At 48.3% G+C, this 20,636-nt stretch overlaps 1 protein-coding gene and 1 pseudogene across 1 annotated transcript; one reads left to right on the top strand and one right to left on the bottom strand.

Moving 5' to 3' along the window:
* Positions 1–2,521: 2,521 nt before the first annotated feature.
* LOC103649739 (protein ALP1-like) lies at positions 2,522–4,051 on the top strand. Its single transcript, XM_008675468.4, has 2 exons — positions 2,522–2,786; positions 2,863–4,051. The coding sequence occupies exons 1-2, from the start codon at positions 2,557–2,559 to the stop codon at positions 3,893–3,895; spliced, it is 1,263 nt and encodes a 420-aa protein (XP_008673690.1). The 5' UTR covers positions 2,522–2,556; the 3' UTR covers positions 3,896–4,051.
* A 6,559-nt stretch (positions 4,052–10,610) lies between these two features.
* LOC103649738 (uncharacterized) lies at positions 10,611–13,200 on the bottom strand (annotated as a pseudogene).
* Positions 13,201–20,636: the final 7,436 nt, after the last annotated feature.

The raw sequence follows: 20,636 nt of genomic DNA, 5'->3' as shown, positions 1-20,636 counted from the left end.
GATCCCTTACTAATGGAATCACTAAAGATGAGACTCACCATGATAAAGGCATGAGGCATTGTTTGACTCGGAGGTTTAAGGGGGATATATTCTGATAGTAGAGCCAACATATTATATATTCATAATAAAGATCAATGAAAAAGCTCTATGCACATTTTACATGTATTGTTCCGCAGTTCCATTCATGTCTCCAGATGTTATCAGCGCTCCTTATTTTGTTACTCTCTCTGTTTCTATTTAGTTGTCGCTGGATAGTTCAATTTTACATTATTATCCAACGACAACTAAAACGAAACGGAGGGAGTAGGAACAGTGCAGTAAGAAGAGGCTTGTACTAGAAGAGATGAAAGGTATGATGCCGCTCTTACGCTACATATCATCGCCGATCTTAATCGTTAACCTTATCTTCACGGTCACCGCCTTGTCGGCACATGCTTTTGTTCGATCATCGTCGGGATCCACGGTACTTCTATACAACTTCCATTATGTCCCGTTTAGACCCTTAGATTTAAATTCTATTCTGATAATAGTAATTTAGGCAAAGATAACTTAAAGCTAATATGATTTTATATAAAATATATTTGTATACTATTATTAGTAATATGTTGGAGATATTTATGTGCTATATTTTTACTATAGAGAAAGTGAGCTAAATAGCGTCTTACAAATTGCAAAATAAAAAACATATTCCGTTAATACATAAAATCATGCCACATACAAACCCCATGAATTTGAAATTAGACTTATATTAAGCTTTGGAAGTGATGGGACGTTAAATTTTATACCAAATAGAATATTTTATTAAGTAGATTTTAGTTCCTCTAAAAAATAGATCCAACGACCCATTACATCTTTGTCTTTGGTGAAAGGGGACTTACTTTTTTCCTGCTGCAGCCAGGAGCTGAGGCTATCGGCAACGGTTCCCCCTAAATTTTTCCTCCTATATCACTTTTTTGCGTCACATCATCAACATTTCACTCCCTATTCTTTTATCTCCCGCAGCGGTTCCCCCTAAATACTCCCCCTATACCCCACTACAACTATAAAATATCATTTTCTATATCTACTATCAATTTTTTATCTACTAACAATTACTCGTGGACTCACAGCACAGTGTCGTAGGGGATGAACAGTGAACCCCTGGATTGAGGGGGAGAGAGAAGAGGACCGCGCGCTAGGGGGCTCGGTAGAGCTGACCGTTGCAGGTGGTAGAGGGCAACTGTTGCCCCTAGCACATGAATAGTAATGGGGGAGGGAGGGTGTAGAGTGCACCATTGCAGTTAGTCTGAGCAAGGATTGATGCAGTAGCACTGCCACCACCCCAGCAGCAGCAGGCATGCTACCGCGTGCGTGCGTAATTCTGGTCGAGCAATATATACGGCCCATGTTGAATGCGGGCGGACTGGGTTAGATTAGATCAGGTTCGGCGAACGAGTTTGGCGTGGAAAATATGCGCGAATTCATTATTTGTTCTGTGGCACAATGTCCAGCTCCGACGTGACCCTTGTTGTCAAACAGATCCATCAGAGAACCAGACACAGACACGCATCTTGCCTTGCGTTTGCGTCAGACAATCTCGTGTTGCGTCGGAGCGGGACGTGTCCTCGTGGAGTCGTCCGTCGTGGCCGTCGGGCCACGCTGATGGACCTTTGGCCACGTCGGTCACGTTAGTGGAGGTGGAGCAGGCGGTTGGATTTGGATAGGCCTCCCGCCGCCACGTCGGATTCCTTCCACGGAACTGTTGCAACGTACTGGTATGTATTGGAGCTTCGGAACCACTGTTGTTGTACATATAGAAATGAGGGGGAGAGAAAAAGTGAAGCAAACAGCCAAAGACCCTCTAGCTACGTCCGTCCAGTTCCAGCTGCAGAATCAAACAGGATCGACCTGTCTAATTAAACAGTATGCGGATCGGTTCCGGATCCTACCGTTTGTGTGGAGAATCAGACTATCCGCAACCGTTCCCCCTAAATTTTTCCCCCTAAATATTACTATGCAGCCACGTCAGCAAGATTCTCTCCCCTATATTCACTCGTCCCGCAACCCTTCCCCCTAAATTTCCCCTATATATCCCTCTACTCATTAAATATACATTTCCATATAACTAACATAACCAACTTCATTTTCTATTTTTTATATGTTTTCATGCGTTCGGTATTGTGCGCTCCTATTACAAAAATGAAAAAAAAATATTATTTGTTTGTTTTCAAATACGGAAAAGACGTAATACAAGTTTTAAGTTTAAAAAAATTTCGTAATGCCACACTTTACTTGTTCATACTACTCCGTCATAACAATTTCACAAAAGTATTTGTACGCAATATGACATAACCGCGCTTATGCTTGAATCATACTCGTTTAGTCTTACACAGGAAGCCACGCTTGTCTTCGACCGAAAGCCACGTTTGACTTACGTTGTAAGCCAAGGTTGCCTTCGGACGTAAGCCAGTAGCTTGTCCCTGAAGCCAAGTTTCTCTCGTCTATATATATGCAATGTTTGTCTTCAAATATGTACTTGCATCTATCACTTGTTCCACAACAAAACCATTGCTCCAAATGTCTCCAAGTCGTAGGCATCATGATTCGGATTCAAGTGACAGTGACGACGAAACACTGATACTTGTTAATCTGCTCACCCTCAACATTGAGGCTAGACGCCAACACCGACGACGGTCCGGGTTACCTCGCCGCGTTATTCGCAGGGATCATTTTGCTGGAGAAAACCTTATCCAGCATCACTACTTCGGGCCGAACCCGGTGTATCCATCGCACGTGTTTCGTAGAAGGTACGCACATCATGTATTTCTAAGAGGTTGTGATAATTCCATAGTATTTACCACGATCCTTTGTTATTTTGTTTAGGTTTCGCATGAGTAGGCCTCTGTTTCTCCGTATTTTGCAAGGACTTCAACAGCAGGATACATACTTTACACAAAGGGTTGACGCAACAGGCATGCTAGGACTCGGTCCCCTACAAAAAGTATGTGCGGCACTTCGCATACTTGCATATGGTTTACCTTCTGATGCGGTAGACGAGTACATTCAAATCGGGGAGTCTACAGCTAGAGAATGTCTTCATCATTTTTGTCGCGCAATCATACAATATTTTAGTGCCTGGTATCTACGGACTCCTAATGAAGCAGACATAGCACGTATCATGCACAGTAGCGAGTCAAGGGGTTTTCCTGGAATGTTGGGTTCCATAGATTGCATGCATTGGGAGTGGCGGAACTGTCCTACAGCCTGGCGTGGTCAGTTTTGTGGTCGAAATGGTAGAGCGTCCATGATACTTGAGGCGGTAGCAACTTATGATCTATGGATTTGGCATGCTTTTTTTGGCATGCCAGGTACAAACAATGACGTTAACGTGCTGCACCGATCACCAGTCTTTGACCCTTTGACAACTGGTCGAATGCCACCTGTGAATTACACAGTAAATGGGCATGCTTACAACTTTGGATATTACTTAGCTGATGGTATTTACCCGAACTGGCCTACTTTTGTGAAAGCTATCAGACACCCGTATGAGGAAAAGAAAGTTTATTTCACACAAATGCAAGAGAGTTGCCGAAAAGATATTGAGCGTGCTTTCGGAGTTCTTCAAGCACGGTGGGCGGTGCTCCGTGGTCCAGCATATGGGTGGGATCGCAACCGTTTAACAGAGATAATCACAGCTTGCATCATCATGCACAATATGATTGTGGAAGACGAAGGCCCTTTGGCTGCTAATACTGATTTCGGAGATAACACTTCCGGCATAGACGCATCTCAAATAATTGGAGAAGGAAGGGCAGAATGGGTCATTAACCACTTTGATATTCGTCGTCAAGATAGGTCTTGCTCCCTCCAAAATGATCTTGTCGAGCATTTGTGGGCTCGACGTGGCACCATGTAAACGTGTCGTTTCATTAGTACTTTGTTTTAACTTCCAAATTAGCTATTGTAATTCACTGTCTTGTCTTACTACTTTGTTTGAACTTCCAAATCAGCTATTGTAATTCACTGTCTTCTCTTACTTATGTGTGTTGCATAAATAACGAGAAATTTATGATTCCTGTTTGCCCTACCTACAAACGTATGTTTTACTAACACAATAAGTTTCAACCATGTGGACCATAAAATTGTAAAGCACAACATTAATATGATTGTGTACGAATTGACGCAAAGACTCCAATTCAATACAAACTTCAATAATGGTTCAAAACAAATCCATGACATACATATGCTTCAAATAATTATGTAACATGGTTCCACGCCTGGGCACAATTATTGTCTATTACAACATTAGACGACATAACATAGAGCTATGATGTCCTCCACGATTTATGGTTCGAACTTAAAAACAATGTTGTCAACAAAGATATCACATAACAACTGTCCACGCCAGGATTGATGTAGACGCCATGTCAGACAACGTTAAAAATTACTCAAACTTAAAAATAAACTGCTGCAACTTCTTTTTCTGTTCCTTCATGAGAATCCAAACTTCTGGATCAACATCTTCCTCTTTCGTTGAACACAGCATCTCTAATCGTGATTGGGCCGATTGGAGTTCTTGAAGTTTCAATTCCCTTTGTCTAATTATCACTTTCTGGGCTTCCAATTCCAGCCTCTTTTTCTCAAATTCCTTGTCTTCTTCTGTGCTCTTCTCTTTCTTTTCACATTTTTCAATAGACCTCTGAATTTGTTTTTCTGTCATTTCTTGCAAACGGCTTAAGTACTCTGTAGAAGAGGAAGATGCACCTTTCTTTCTCTCAGATTTACTGTAATCACGACCTCTCGGACGTTTGCCTGTCAACCCAGCAGAACCACTATCAGTTTCAAGTGGGTCACCAGATGGATTACCTGAAGATCCAATAGATTTTGCATTTAAGCCTCGGAACGAATGTCCTGCACATATACTCTCCCATTTGGGTTCACCCTTAAGTTTATGCCAGCAATGCATAAAATGGAATGGTTTCTGTTCGTCGTGTGCAAACAATGTTGCCGCCTTTGAAGTCTGCACAAATATTAGATGATTTAGACAATTGTAGTAACAAGTATGCACTACTAAATAATTAACTAGATATCAAGTGTATATGATTTAGACAAATGTAGTAACAACTATGCAGTACTAAATACCTTATCGTCATCAGTTAAGCCACTTTGGTTCTCCCTTAATACTCTTGCGTAGTAGCCTGAGAACTTACTCACATCAGCTCTAATCTTGTCCCATCTGCTGCTTAGTGCTCTGTTAACTCTACAAGGGTACTGGCCCCTTTGTTCGTTGTACCTTTTTTCAATTCGAGCCCAAAGCCCCTCCCTTCTTTGTCCAGTGTGCACAATTGGGTCACTGCTTATTTGCAACCATGTTGTGCAAAGGAGAAGGTCTTCAGGAGCTGTAAAGTTTTGTTCCTTCGACTTCTTATTTTTCAAAACAGGTGCTGCATTTTTTTCTGGACTATTGATGTCCTGAACACTATGTTCAGCATCTGACTCAAGGTTGACAGGTAAGGAAGGTATATTATTTGAACCCTGCAATGGTGTACTGGTATTTGAAGGAGGATAGGAGTCAGCAAAAGGAGGATGGTCCACTGATCCGAGAGGATTCCTGACAAAGTTGAGGTAATGGTTCCAATAAACTGCAGACTGTGAGGCAGGAATCATGGTTGATTGGGAAGTAGAATTTGCAGTCTGCATGGGAGCCCACATTGTAGTTGGACCTTGGCCAGGATTAGGAAAATTTATGTTGGCCATCATGTTGTAATCCATTGGAGGCTGCTGCATGTAGCCCGTAGGCCATAAAGGGGGTTGAGGGGGAAATTGCTGCGTACTTGCTGTGTTTGACATCGGCTGAGAAGATGTCGCATTGTTTGCTTGCTCCATTCTAGTATATGTCCACATGCCATAGATGTAGTAAAATATTTTAAACTCAAAGAAATGGACAGTACTATGAAAACATTATAACAGATCAAGCATGTCAACGAGGACAATATTATGTAAAGGTCCGCATGAACTGTCTGAGTAGCAACACCAGCACATAAACACAACAGAGTCAACAAAATACACATAAAGACCTGACATAATTGTAGCTTATGATGAGTTCGTTTGCCTTAGACTTAGACATTGTTCCCAACAGTTATTGTGGATTACAAGCACAGATCCTAACAGTTTCTGTCCTTGCGCGACTACTAAGACGTCCAAAAGGATGACATCTACGTCGAACTGGAATACATGCCTAATATATATTCCAGTAGCTGTTACGAGTCGACCTATCTGAGTCGCTGAAGTACCATTCATCAGACACATCAGGGCAGTAGAACTCCTCTTCATCAACAGATGGTTCAGTAACTGTTGGAGGGGTCGATGGAGATGTAGGCTCAACACTTATGTCATCGCCATCGTACTTAACAATTTCTGGAAATGCTTGCACTTTTGCCTCTAAGGCATCTTGTTGCAGCAATTCTAGCTTATCTTTGATGGCATACAAGGTTCTAGCTAATATCTCTTCATCATGCATGTGATCTAAAGCATGATCAACTAAACCACCCAATGTTTTTGTGGCATCCTCGGCACAGTCCACAAGGACTTTCAGCAAAGCCTTCATGTTATCTTCTTTCGAGGATGCCATGATCAAATGTGCTGCAAACAATTAATAAAAGAAGTAACAAACTGGATAGCCTTACAAACCAGAAAGGCATCATGGAATTATTAAGTTGCAAAAAACTACAACAAATAATGTAGGTACAGACATGTAACAAAAGCGAAGCAAATATGCTTAATTCTGCAGTACGTGGAAAGACAGAAATATGTGACATAATATTGGTGTTTGGTAACAAGCATATATCAGACAATAAAAGGTCTAGAGGTATTGTACAATTAAGCTTTAAGCTGATTAGGTACACTTTGTGTAAGACATATCTATACTGGAACATTTGGTATAGAACAGTATAAAGTGGGTGACATTTAGTGCATAAGTATGCTTTCAAAAATAGATGGTGTCCTCCTTCAAAACTGGAACCAAAGATACATGAGGCAAACTTCATATATTGTTGAGAGGCTTTCATGTGTCAGTAATATGAAGACAAGTAAAAATTTGTATCATGAATTCATCAACTTTATGAAATAAGAAACTTATATATCACAATTCACCGCTAACAATTGCTCACGAAGCTGAATAACGAATTAAGTCACTGTTAAATAAATTAAATTGGACAACTTTGAAAACATGAAGAGCATAATAAGCAATTTACAGAGTAAATGGACAAGTCATGATTTGTTTACAACAATAGGGACACAAAAGTCAGTACTATTTGCACTTGATGTGCTTTAGCTGTAAAACGAATTGTTGCGTCGGTATTTTTAAAACTTGTACATTTAAATAATACGCTCTAGCAGCAAACATACTCTTGTGTTAAGAACAGGACATGTGGGAGACAAAATAAATGATGTCCTCAAATGTTGCATACGAATATGACATAGAAGTTCCTAGAAATGTGATATTTGTAATACTAGTAGTAACCATATAATTATGCTGCTAAGACAAGAACAGAAACTAAAATAATGTGGCCCCCAATGTATGGTCCGTATTGATTTGCTTGTCGTCTTAATCACCGTAAACGGATCTATCGTCCAACAGATTAATATAGAGTTCTTTGCTGACGCCGTCGGTTAGTGTTCATGAAACCCTAACCTAAAGACGAAATGTAAGGTTAGTTTGGCGGCCACATCGTACTGGAATCGGTTCATTCACATTAGTTCGGTCAACTACGGAACTGAAACATAAAAATTTCCAACAAAAAGTTACAAACAAGTCACTGAGAAGAGGGGGAACACCATGTTCGTACCTGATGAGCTCAAGATCCGGGCCGCAACAACAAGATTCGAACCGATGAACTCTGGATCTAAGCGAGCCCTCGATGGTCGGAGAAGAAATCCACTGATGGCGAGACGTACCGGCAAAACGGAGTGGGATTTGTGGGCGCTTGCGCTTCCGAGGCGAACGGACTTCACTCGTCAGCAACAGGACGTGGTCGTCGTCGGCGCCGACCTCCACCGGCTCGGAATCGGCCTTGCGCCGCCAGATCCGCCGTCGCGTCGCCCCTTCTCGCCCCCGTTGCCAAGAGCCGTCTAGAGGAAGAGAAGTCGACCTGGAACTTTCCGCCGTCTGGCGCGGACGTTGGCTTCGGCGACAAGAGCGCGTAGCGGAGGCAACAGTAGTCCCCTTCATCTGGCGTGAGAGAGAAGGGGAGCGCGACGGAGAGCTGCCCGTAGGGCTTGCCGCTGCGCGCGTGGGGGGCGAACTGTAGCCGCTACACTGTGAACAGTCCTAGGGGAGGGGAGGGGAAGGGGGTCGCGCTGCAGGTAGTCTCAGGCTATCCGCAGCCGTTCCCCCTAAATTTTTCCCCCTAAATGTTACTATGCAGCCACGTCAGCAAGATTCCCCACTCTATATTTACCCGTCCTGCAACCGTTCCCCCTATAAATTCCCCTATATATCCCTCTACACATTAAATATACATTTCCACATAACTAACATAACTACCTTTATTTTCTATTTTCTTTTCCTCTTCTTTCAAACGCTTGGCCGGCTACGCATTAAGTTTAAAAATTTTTTTTCAAGTTAATCTCCACTATTTCGTTATAACAAATTATTAAAAATCATTTCAAGTTGATCTCCACTATCTCCACTACGCATTATTAAAAATCGTTGATCCGAACAAGTCATCGAAGCTGCGGAAGAAGGCCTCGTAGGCCTGGAGCGGCGACTTGCCGAGGAGCACGGGGAGCTCGCCGACGGCAAAGAAGAGGCAGCCCGCGGCGGTGGCCGGAGCGGTCGGTGAAGAGGACGTCGGGGTCGGCGGCCGCCGCGTCGGCCACCCATCCGGGGAGCGCGTCGCCGTCGGTGTGGAGCGAGACGCGGAGTTCGAGCGTCGCGACGGCCCAGGACACCGGCAGCTCCACGCCGTCGACGCCGAGCAGCTTGAGCGCGCGCAGCGCCGCCGAGACGGCCCTGCGCCGGCCCACGCCTCGGCCGTCGAAGACCACCGCGTCCGCGGGGAGGCCCACGAACAGCCTCACCTCGACGTCCTCTCCCTCGCCCTCCGCCGCCCGCTCGCCGGAGGCGGCCTCCTCGGAGACGAGCGCCCACACGGGGCCCAGATGCCTGCTGCTGCTAGCCCGGACAGCCCTGCTGACCGCACGCCGCGCCGCTCCGAGGCGGACGGCGCCTGCTCGCTGCTGGCCCTGGTCGTTGCAACTGCCGCGAAGCGGAGCCGGTGATTTCTTCTGGAGCGCGCGACCAGAGACGTCGCCGCGAAGCAGCGTGGGGGAGAACAGTGCTCCTCCAGATCTGGCGTGTGAGAGAAGACGAGCGCTACCTAGGGGGCGCCGTAGAGGACGTCGTTGCGGGTTGAAGAGTTGTTCTGTAGCCCCTACGCGAGCTACAGGATTAGGGGAGGGGAGGCCAAGAGTGAACCGTTGCAACCAGTCTCAGACAAGGCTACGCTACGTACGAAAAAAAGGCAAGTTTCGGCAGTGCACGTACGGCGCGGACTTCGGATGTGATGCAACGCGCGCGCGCGCGCGCACGCACACTTCACGTCAGTGGAACTGGTAGCCAGCGGCGCGGCAGGCAGGAGACATCGACATGTCTCTGCTTGAGCTGTACTAGCTTTTTTTTTTGTCCATGTACGTCTTGCGCGTGAGCACAATCTGGCCAGCTAGCGGGTGCGCACGTGTATTCGCTGTAAGAACCATATATTCATGGAATCATGGCTGGTCACGAGTTGCAGTTTTGCAGCGAGGCACGCGGTTATTATGTACTCCTGTGTTTTAGTGCTGCTATGTATATCGGGAGAAGACAGATCCAGTGCCGGTCCTGACATTTTAGAGGCCCAGTGCAAGACTTATAAAGAAGGCCCTTTATAATAATAAATTATTACACATAAATATAGTATATATATATATATATATATATATATATATATATATATTGTCTACAATTGTGCGAGAAATAGAGATGAAACGTCAAACATCGTTGTCTCGTTATACGCTGAGAGCCTAGGTGGTTGGGCCTGAGACTATGAAGTATTACTACTAGAATATAGAAATCAAGATTTATATGCTATGCCTAATTATTCTTGCTTATTGCTGTCGTGTTGTTTACTTATAATTAGATCTTTAAAAATCTATAGAGCTAACAGACAAATCTATACAATATATATACTAGGTATGTGCCCGTGCGTTACTACGAGGGTTAAAAATAATATAAAACACAGATACAGAATAACAAACATCACTATAATATGTAAAATTCGTGTTACAAAAATATCACAATAACACTAATATTGTATTGACGATATAAATATATAATATTATATAAATACGTCCACTCAAATAAAATAAACTAATATGAACCAAACATTATATTATCGCACAAATTATTTCTAAAGGCTCAATATAAAAATTTGAATGGTAGGCAAATATGTTGACAACCATACACTAATCTAATCTTTTTTAGCAATATTGATAAGTATCTGTTGTATGTACCATGTAGTTAGATTTTTTCTTGAGTCCTCTCCCATGATTTCAGTAACGGGACAACATACAACAACTGGTCAGAAGTCAAATCCACAAATCTTAAATTCTCAATCACATATAGGTAGTAACGGGCTATAAATTTTACACTATAAAATTGAGGGTTAGATCGGATTAGAATCAGGTTCTATTTCTATTCATTTTTGAACTAAAATTAATTAAGGGCTCAAAGAAATTGTGAAGAGACAATTCCATTACCATCCCTAATCACATCCCACGAGCCATCACCGTTGAAGTGCACGCGGCATAGTAGATCTCCACCCGGGTGTCGCCGCCCTCCTTCACCACGTCGGACTGCAGGTGCCATCAGCAGCATCTCAGCCCTCACATTTCCCCCAATAGCAGTAGCAGTAGGCCAGCAGCAGCTTCTTCACGTACCTTGGGGTGTTCCTGGCCACCATCTCGTCGGGGTTGAGGTCCCGGAAAACGCTGAGCATGCCCGGCGCCTCCTCCTGCTACTGCCCGATCTCTTCCTGCAGCAGCTTGATCCTCTCCGGCAGGTCCTGGAATATAACTATTCCAATATATATGGCTTTAAATCCGCATAAATTATTAGCTTGACATAAACTCAGACATCCTTTTAGATTAATAGTATAAAAATAGGGATGCAATAATAATCAGTAGGAAAAAAGTTTAGCAGCATTTCCCATTGAAACTGTAATTCTCAAGGGGGTGGAAATGTATTCACATGATGGTGTGTATTCATAGTTGGACGTTTCCTTGGAAAGAAACGTGAACCTAACATTGGAAGAATAAAAAATGTCTTGCCATACCTAGAACCCAAAGTCGCCTAGTAAGAAATGTGAGAAACCATATAATTCCTAGCAGGTACCCCAGGAGAAACTTGGGCTGAGCCGATCATGTACCCCTTTGAAACCGCAGCTCTGGCACAAGGTGGATGAGCATCATAGACGGTAAACTTTGTTCTCAAGAAGTTTGATCTGATTAACAGAGAAGAAAATTTTAAACCAAGGTCTCTATCATAATTTGATACTTTTTATCTTACACACGAAACAAGTTACAATTTCTAGACACTTTCTTGAATGCTCACCTTAGCTTGCCAATGTAGGAACCAGCCGATGTGTTCTTCGCATCAAGCGAGATTAGGTATTCAGTGCATGCGGGCCTAGTGCATGCAGGCCTACGACATTTGCGTGCAGCAAGTAGAAATTTCCCATCATCAGCTAACCATGCAGAGCAAGAGAGAGAGAAAAGCACCCCATCGACGATGATCACATCCACGTCGTGTTTGCCCAACAGGCATTGCATACATACAGGGTGAAAAGAGCATACCATCAGTGACTCCAAGGCACAGAGAATACGACTGAGCAGCCCGGTCCCTCCTGATGAAACATTTGAGAGGGGCATCCCTTGGGCCAGGCTGCAGGTTACAGATTTGAAATTGCAAGTTAATAAAACCCGAATAAAATCGATGAACGGAATTTCAGACCTAAACAAATCATACACACACAGATGGCATAATAGCAAAGTGTGTGAGTGGCAAAATCATAATTTTGTATTCGGGTTCAGAGTTGGTGAGAGGGAACCAAAACAACCTGCTTGAGAGATGGGGAAGGTGAGTTTCCCAGAAGCCTCCGGCACGCGCACGATCTTGACGGCGGCCCTCCAGCAGCGGCAGACGCAGGCGCACGCCACGATGGCGCTGCGGGCCGGCCACCGTGGCTCCTGGTCCTCGACCCTGACCAGCACCATACGCAGAAGCTCGAAAGGCAACTGCGCCCAGCAGCCCTCCCGCGACGCCTCGTCCGGCTCGGCTGCCGGCGCTCGCCCGGCCCCGGCGTGGCCCCCCGGCCGGAACCGTAGCACGCCGCGCGACGAGATGGCGCCGATCTTGCCCTTCATCTCCTGGATCATGCTGCTGAAAGGCATCACCTTTCGCGGTCCTCCCACACCGAAACCACCACATATATTTCACATCTCATCAGCCCAGCTGCCATATATAGATATACAGCTGCCATATATAGATATAGAGTGAATTGCTTCTTTGTTTGTTCTTTGCAAATGCCGACGAGACACAAGAGCCAAGGAAAAAGGAGAGGTTTTTTTTGTCATTCTCAATCTCACCTTGCTGATCTTGGGCACGACGTACCGTAGCATGGAGGCGGTCGTTGAGGCGCTTGCGGCGGCGATGCTCGACCATCAGGTTCTTGGACAACATCCCCTCGACCCTCTTCTTCTTGGACGCCAGGGCCGCCGGCGGCGCGGCACCAGCGCCAGTGCCGAACGCGCCGCCGCTCTTCGCCAGGCCGGGCTCCACCTTGCAGGCACCGAGGCCCGTGGCGCCGTCCACCAGTGTCGCTGATGCTGCCTTGGGCTCGACGATGTCAAGGAACCCCATCTCGCCGCCATAGTCACCAGCATTGGGCCCGGCGAACGAGGCGGCGCCGTAGACCTCACTGAGGAAGTCGAAGCCGGGCGCTGCCGCCGGCTGCGGTTGCGGCTGGGCGTAGGAGGCGATGGGAAGGCGCCGCAATAGGAAGCTCTCGACCATGGCGGGATTTGGGCGCCGCGGGGAAGGAGAGTCTGCGCACTGTCGAGGCCACGCGGCGATGGAAAGGCAGATGAGGCAGGGAGGGACGCGGTCATCTGGAACGCCATTGTCAAGGAGCGCGTGTGGCGAGGAGCCGTATCGCCGCAGGGAAGGAGCGCGTTGTTCGCGGAGCAGAGGGGTAGGAGAGGAGGAAGGGGCGGATCGGCAAACCCCCGAGCGGAACACACAAAAGCGCTCCACCACCGCGAACCATTCCTTTCCTTTCTATCTACCTATCCCTCCTTGGCTCCTCGCCCTTTTCCCTCTTGCCCTAGTCGCTCGCCTCCCTGCCCCTGCCAGCCGCTCCTCCAGCTCGGCCCGTGTCGCGCCTCGCGCTCCGCCTCCGCCGCCTTCTCGCGGAGCCTACGTGCCGCGGATTGGTCGGCCTTGACCAGAATCGCCCGGTTGTGGCGCCGCAGCCGATGTGCTTCGACAGGTCCCCGTCGCCGCCGCACCGTCGCCGTTCGCCATTCCCTCCGTTGTAAGCACCACAGGCGAATCGAATCGAAATCAGATGGGTTTGCAGGCGGAGGCGTTGGGGTCTTCGTCTTCCTGCCGTTGTGGTCCCTATCGGAGGCGGAGTGGGGCACGAGGCCGTGACCTGGCTGGGCTCCAGCGACCGGAGGCGGAGAGGGGCACAAGGCTATGGGCGGGCTGGGCTCCAGCGGCAAGCTGCAGAATGGTGGAGGGAAGAGCGAGGGAAGAAGGCGACTGGGAGGAAGTGATATGCGCAGGAGGGCAATTGCGTCGGGCACCACCCCCTTCCCTCCCATCCTCCTTTATCTCCCTCTCCAAGCGATGATTGCGGGGAATGGTAGAGAAGGAGGGAGACGTGGGATGGGGGCGCGATCATCGCGCGGTGATGAGGGCGGCTCGCGTGGTGATGAGGGCGATGACATTTTTGGAAAGGAAGGGCAGCGAGTGCGCTGGAGACGGACGGTGGCAGTGGAGGGGGCATTGATGGAGATGTGGAGGCAGAACCGTGCACCATATCCTGTGAACGTCTACACTACTGTCTTATATAGTAGTATAGATATATACTGTTATTTGATACATGGGGTGAGGCCCCACTAATCCGGGGGCCCTGGTCGGGGGCACTGCTCGACCCCCGCCAGGGCCGGTGCTGGACAGATCCTGCAAAGAAGACAGCTCGATCGAACATGCACGTGTTTTTACTTTTTAGTGCTGCTACGATTCTGTATTTCTGTTGCCGAAAACACTACTGTGATTTTAGGCCAGGTAGTATATGTTAGAAAACCGTGTATTTTTAAAATTAAATTAATTTTGAAAGGAATCACTATGAGCACCCTTAGCCTTAGGTACGAGTACCCTAGACGGTATTACTAAAGTAGGCTTACAAGAGGGTAGGCCACGGGTCCCACCTTCTAGGTGGACCATGTCGACAAGACTCCTCTAAAGGGACAGGGAGAGTGTGGGGTGAGGACCCCCCTACACGAGTCAAACACAAGGCCCCCTCTACCTTGTAATCTTTTATCAGGATTCCTTCCGCAACGATCCTCGTAGCCCTGTACGCAAAGTTCACTTGCTCCACGTGGGCCGACTACCATGTAGATGCAGCATGGTCCGACCTAGTCACATGTTTTCAAGGTCCTGCTAGGCCTCGGACCACCTCCAGAAGGGCTCCAGACCGATAGATGGCCATCCTCACCCCCGATAATTTGATCTTTGCTCCTGGTGTCCCGTTGGGGGCAGACCCTTAGTAGGACTTCTTCAAGCAAACGTTCCACCAACCACCAAGCAGGACCAAGGCCCCCACTACTAGGCTTCGGTGAGCCTCAGCACGCCACGCCTCTTGGGGCCCCCATGACGACTGAAAGCATCTAAGCCCCTGGTTGGTTTTAGTGATTAATGACAACGTAATTATCGGTGTTTCAGACCCGGGGGGCCCTCAACCGGACCGACTAGTGAATTTTAGTGTCGCGTGCCCCTGTCTAGATGGGTTGATGCAAGATGGAACACAAGAGGGAAACGAGGCTTATGTTATCTTGCACCGGGGGATGCTTGCAGTAGGGGTTACAAGCGTTGCGAGAGAGCGAGGGCGAGAGCGAGAGAGAGGGAGAGAGTCCCTGCGTGCGTCCGTCTCTGCCTATCTCGTCTGCCCCGCCTCCCTCTATCTCGACGTCAACGTGTGTCCATGTCGTCGGCGTGTGTCAACGTGCCTTAGGAAGGCCCTGGACATCCCCTTTTATAGATACAAGGAGATGCCCAGCTGTACAATGGGGTGTAGCTATGTGCTAACGTGGCTGGCGGAGAAGCGCCTTAGGCCCTGTACGTGTGCTAACGTGGCTGTCGGAGAAGTGCCTTGAGCCCTGTAGAAGCATAGCTGGCGGTGCGGCATGGATCCTGCTGACGTTTGCTTGCTTCCGTAGGGGGTTCGAGAGTAATCGACGTCATGGGCGCACGCGGGGAACCATCATTACCTGTTACCGGAGTAACTTAGATGGGACACCGGTCTTGTTCCCTCGTAACCTGAGGTGGCTAGCCAGGGGTAGGGTCATGATGTATCCCCTGTAGCGTAGCTGATTCCGAGGCCGAGGTCGGGCGAGGCGGCGACTCCTCCCGAGGCCGAGGCTGAGGTCGGGCGAGGCGGAGACCTCCTCCCGAGGCTGAGGTAGAGGCCCGGGGTCGGGCAAAGCGGAGACCTCCTCCCGAGGCCGAGGCTGAGGTCGAGACCTGGGGTCGGGCGAGGCGAAGCTCCTTGTTGTGCAAGAGGCTGAACTCGGGAGTGGCCGCGACTGTTGTTAGTCTTTCCCTGGTGGATGGCACAGTAGTCGAGATGGGATGAATAGTGTTGTTTTCCTGTCAGAATCGGTCAGTAAAGGGGCGAAGTGACTGCGGTCACTTTGACCTTGCCGACTGAGGCACACGTGTCAGGATAAGGTGTCAGGCGATCCCCGCATTAAATGCGCATGCGATACGGTCGGTTGGTAAGGCGATTTGGGCGAGGTCGCTGCACGACAAAGTCTGCCCGAGCTGAGCTTCGGGCGAGCCGAGGGTGCGTCTACCGACTGAGGGGACCCTCGGTCGAGGCGTGAATCCGTCCGGGACTGTCGTCCTTGCCCGAGGCTAGGCTCGGATGAGGTCGCGTCCCTTGGTTAGACGAGGCCTGCGCTTTATCAGTCGTTTATGGTTTGTTCTGAAGATGTTATCCAGCCGGATTAAGGAGCATTGGGGGGTACTGTCGGTGTTTCGGGTCCGACCGCACACCCGGGGTTGCCCCTCGAGGTGCTTTTTGGAGTAGGACGGTGTTATCGACTGTAGCTCGATGGTTCGTGCTAAATGCACGAGAGATAGTGGACAGTTGTGTACAGGTTCTGGCCGCTTTGAGATGTGTAATACCCTACGTCCTGGCGTGAGTACTCTATGCAGTGGGTTACAAGGAGGTTCTCTAGTGTTGGAAACGTAGAGAGCCGGTGTTGGTAGCTAAGTAATGGGTCCTCGCTCTGAAGGGGTGCCCCTAGGCCTTATATACTCGACCGTGGGGTGTTACATGCAGATATGATTACAACGTCTGCCTAAGAAATAGTGAACCAACTGAGTTTATCATCCTATAATTCAGCCAACCCATCCTCGCTTGGTTCCATCGTACGGGGCTCCTGCGCGGGAAGGTCGGGTCATAGTTGTGGTTACCGCTCAAATTCATTGGGCCGTTCTGGGCTTGCGCCGATTTGGCCTTGCGTCAATCCGCTTCACTGGTTGTTCCTCCCCAGGCCCACGAGGGGATGACCTTATGAATTATGGGGCCCTTGGGCCTTTCATGAGGTCTTTTATCCTTCTGGTGGACCCGGGGGATATCTGTCCCCCAAAAGCCCCCGATCTTTGGGCTGATTTTGAGGTAAACGGCCCAAAGATCCTAGGTCCAGCTTGTAGTCCTTAATTTTAACAAGGAATGCTTTGGAAGTAAGCCTTCCAGGTCACTACTTCTGAACTCTGAGTGATCTGGTAAAAATATTTTTTTACTGTCTCCTTCTGATATTATTCCTCGAGTTTTGGTGTTCCGTCTCAGGTTTATGCATTGGAGGTCAGCATTTTGCTCTGTAGGACTTCAAACTTCATGGACTTCAAACTTCAATGGGTGCGTCGAAGGTGCACCCAATGGGTGTAGCCCCGGAGCTTCGAGTGGATTTTTGAAAATAATCCACTCGAAGGTCTTCATTTCATGCCTTTTTCCGGGAATCATCCTTTCTTTCTGTCGAATGTCTTTAGAGATCAGCATGTTATTAACACTGTGCTTTAGAGGTCAGCATACGTTCTTGTCTTTGAGGCCGATTATGTGATCTGCCCGTATTTTGCTGGATCTTGCAATTTATTTGATCTGCTACTGATTGGACGTTCGATAGATGGCCTCTGACTAGTCTTCATGTCACTTCGTGCTTTGATGCTTCTGTCGATTAGACTTGTACCTCATCGGCTATATTTGGTTTTCCTTTGATCCTTGCTGATATCTTTCTTCTGTCTTGAAGTATTCATTGCAAATACTGTTCAGATGTGACAGTTTTGAAAATATACTGATAATTCCTGGGCGTCCCCCCCAATGGGTGTAGGCAAGGGACGGCTTGGTACGCTGAGCGTATAGCAAACTGCTTCTGAGTAGTAACTTGATGTGACCGCGGGCGTAATCATATCGCCCGGGCAGTTGACTGGAGTCCCAATGGGTGTTGTGTTACGTGAAACGGTGTCAGCCGCCTGACGTGTCTCCAGACGGTTTGAATTGCATATTGAATTTTTGCGACTGTTCAGTGGCCGTGGTAGGAGTTGAGCGGTTGCCTTCTTCTTCTATAAATAGTGTTCTTGCTTCTTCGACATTTTCACATCTCTTACTGCTGCTTGCTGTTCGCTCTCTTCTCTTTCCTTTTTCCTCCACCATGGGCAAGAGTAAGAAAGGTGGTAGTTCTTCGCATCACTCTGGCGACAAACGCAAGCGCGAGCTGACTCCTCCCTCGGAGGACTTCGGCGACTCGGAGTACTCGGAGGAGGAGTTCTCCTCCGAGTCCGAGGGCTCTCCGGCTCCTGCCTCTCCCCCGGCGTCGTCTGATGATTCAGATGACTCCCAGGGAATCGCCGCGAAGGTATGGACCTACATTTGGGCCGTCGAGTGCGCCGGGCTCAAGGGTTCGGATGAGTCGGAGTACTCCTCGGACGAGGAGAACTCCTTGGACACGTCCGAGGAGGGCGGCGGCGACGGCGATGGCAGTGACGGCGACGGAGGCGACGGTGACGGCAGCGGTGACGGCGGCGAAGGCGACGGTGACGGCGGCGGCAAGGGTGGCAGCGGCGACGGCGGCGACGACAGCAAGGGCAGCAGCAGCAAGGGCAGCAGCAAGGCCAGTGGCTAGATGCCACTGGTTTTAATTATTAGTATAGATTAGTAGTAGAAGTAGTATTAGCGGAATAATGTTGTAGCTAGTAGTATAGTTAATGAAATGTAATGTAGTAGTAGGGAAGGCATCAGCTCATAATGAGTTGATTTGTAAGTTCAATAGTGCTTCCATTATGAAGAATGATTTCGCTCCACTTCTGTGTGTGTTATTTTGCTTTCTGGTCAGTCGTCAATCGTTTTTATATTTACCGCCAATGATGTTTTCTGTCTGCAACGCTTGAGTAGCAACTTGGAGTCGTTGGGTCGCGCTTCAGACTGTTTTATTTGTGACGTCAGTGCTTTGGTGGTAGCAGCCGAGTTCTTATTGGCGATGTTGGCGCTTTTTGAAGTAATGGCTGAGCGATAGCGACCACGTCGGTGTTTTAGAAATAACGACCGAGCGGTTACTGGTGATGTCGGCGTTTTAGAGGTAACAGCCGAATCCCTTGGAACCACGTCACCGCTTCAGGAATAACAATCGGGTGGCTGATGGCGACGTGTTTTAGAGGTTGCAGCCGAGTGATTGATGGCAACGTCGGCGTTTTAGAGGTAACAGTCGAGTGATAACGGGCCACGCCGGCCGCTTTGGAGACAATGGCCGAGTGGAGTCTGGTAACGTCAGCGTTTTCAGAAATAACCGCTGAGTTAAAATGGACCGCGTCGGCCGCTTTGGAAATAACGGCCGAGTGATGATGTGGCATGCCCGCGCTTTAGAAATAACGGCCGGGTGATGACGTGGCACGCCAGCGTTTTAGAAATAACAGCTGGGTGATGACTGGACGCCTTTTAGATTTGGCATCTGGCTTCGGAAAACCCCATATGTACTGCACTGTCGCACGTCTCCGCATTCCGTGCCCTAGTTTTTGCTTTTCTTCATCCAGGCCTTCTCTGTTTTCCTGCAATACTGCTTCCGCTCCGCTCGTCAGCAAGGTTGAGATGGCGCACAAGCGGAAAGCTTCGAGTTCGTCCGTCACAGTCATTCCCCCTATCGATCCCAACAGTCAGTTGCCCTTCGCAGGTAACCATATGTCTGTTGTCTCTAAATCCGACCTTCTTCATCTCGTATCCATCGGAGTTCTTCCTTCGAAGGAGCTCTGTTCCTGGCGGATCTGTCGTGGGGTCGTCGTTCCGACAGAAGACACCCACGAGTCCGTCATTTACGTTCCTTTTCTTATCCGCGGTCTTGCTCTTCTCGTTTCTCCTTTCTTTCGCGGTCTCCTTGATTTCTATCACTTGAATCTGACCCATCTGAATCCCAAATCCATTCCGCAAGTCTCTGTTTTTGTTCATTTATGTGAATCCTTCCTTGGTGTTTTGCCTCACTTTGGCCTTTGGAAGTATTTGTACCATTGTCGACCTGGGATGGCCAGAGGGTAGCACCAGCTGGTGGGAGCGCGAGCTTGGAGATGCGTCGTGGGAGAAAATCTGACTACCTCGACATCCCACTCAAGGACAGCATCAAGGGATGGTGCCTAGAATGGTTCATCGTGAAGAATCATGGGAATTCTCTCCCTCCACGGTCAGGGAGGCAGCCAGATGTTCGCACCTCGAGCTGGACCGAATCCCCTACGGACAAGGAGGTGGCTAAGGCAGGAGCTCTGCTTGCTGAGGTTGGGCTGCTGAAAGAGAGGGGTTTGACTACAGAGGTTGTGGTTGCCGACTTTATTTTCAAGAACATTCAGCCGCTGAAAGATAGAGCATACCCCTCATATCTGTATCGAGGCCTGGCTGATTCAACCCGGGTAATCAACAGAAGAATTCCTGCTGCGGACTTAGTGAGCCAGCTCGAGATGATACTCAGGGGTAAGGTGTCGAACATCGGCGCTCCTGTCGCATATTCAGCCTGGAATCTGCCTCCTTCCAAGTCCTTTACCAGTTTTGTGTCAAATCCTCCTGCTGGTGATAGCGGTTTGGGCCTTAGAGTGCGACCCTCTCCCAAAGAAGTTAGTGCTTTGGTTGCCTCACTTGAGGAAATTCCTGACGACGAGAGGCAGGTTCATTTTGAGGTGCCTTTGAATCTGAGTGATGCAGAGATAAGTGCCATGTTGGATATGTTAGCTGAAGATTCTTCTGATGCAGTCCCTGCTGAAACACTGGTGGTAGCGCCCATCCCAGAGGCTAGCAAAG

Source organism: Zea mays, chromosome 3 (assembly GCF_902167145.1).
Source record: "Zea mays cultivar B73 chromosome 3, Zm-B73-REFERENCE-NAM-5.0, whole genome shotgun sequence".
NCBI lineage: Eukaryota > Viridiplantae > Streptophyta > Magnoliopsida > Poales > Poaceae > Zea > Zea mays.
Note: the sequence above shows the minus strand (reverse complement) of the source record. Positions and strands in the feature narration are given on the sequence as shown.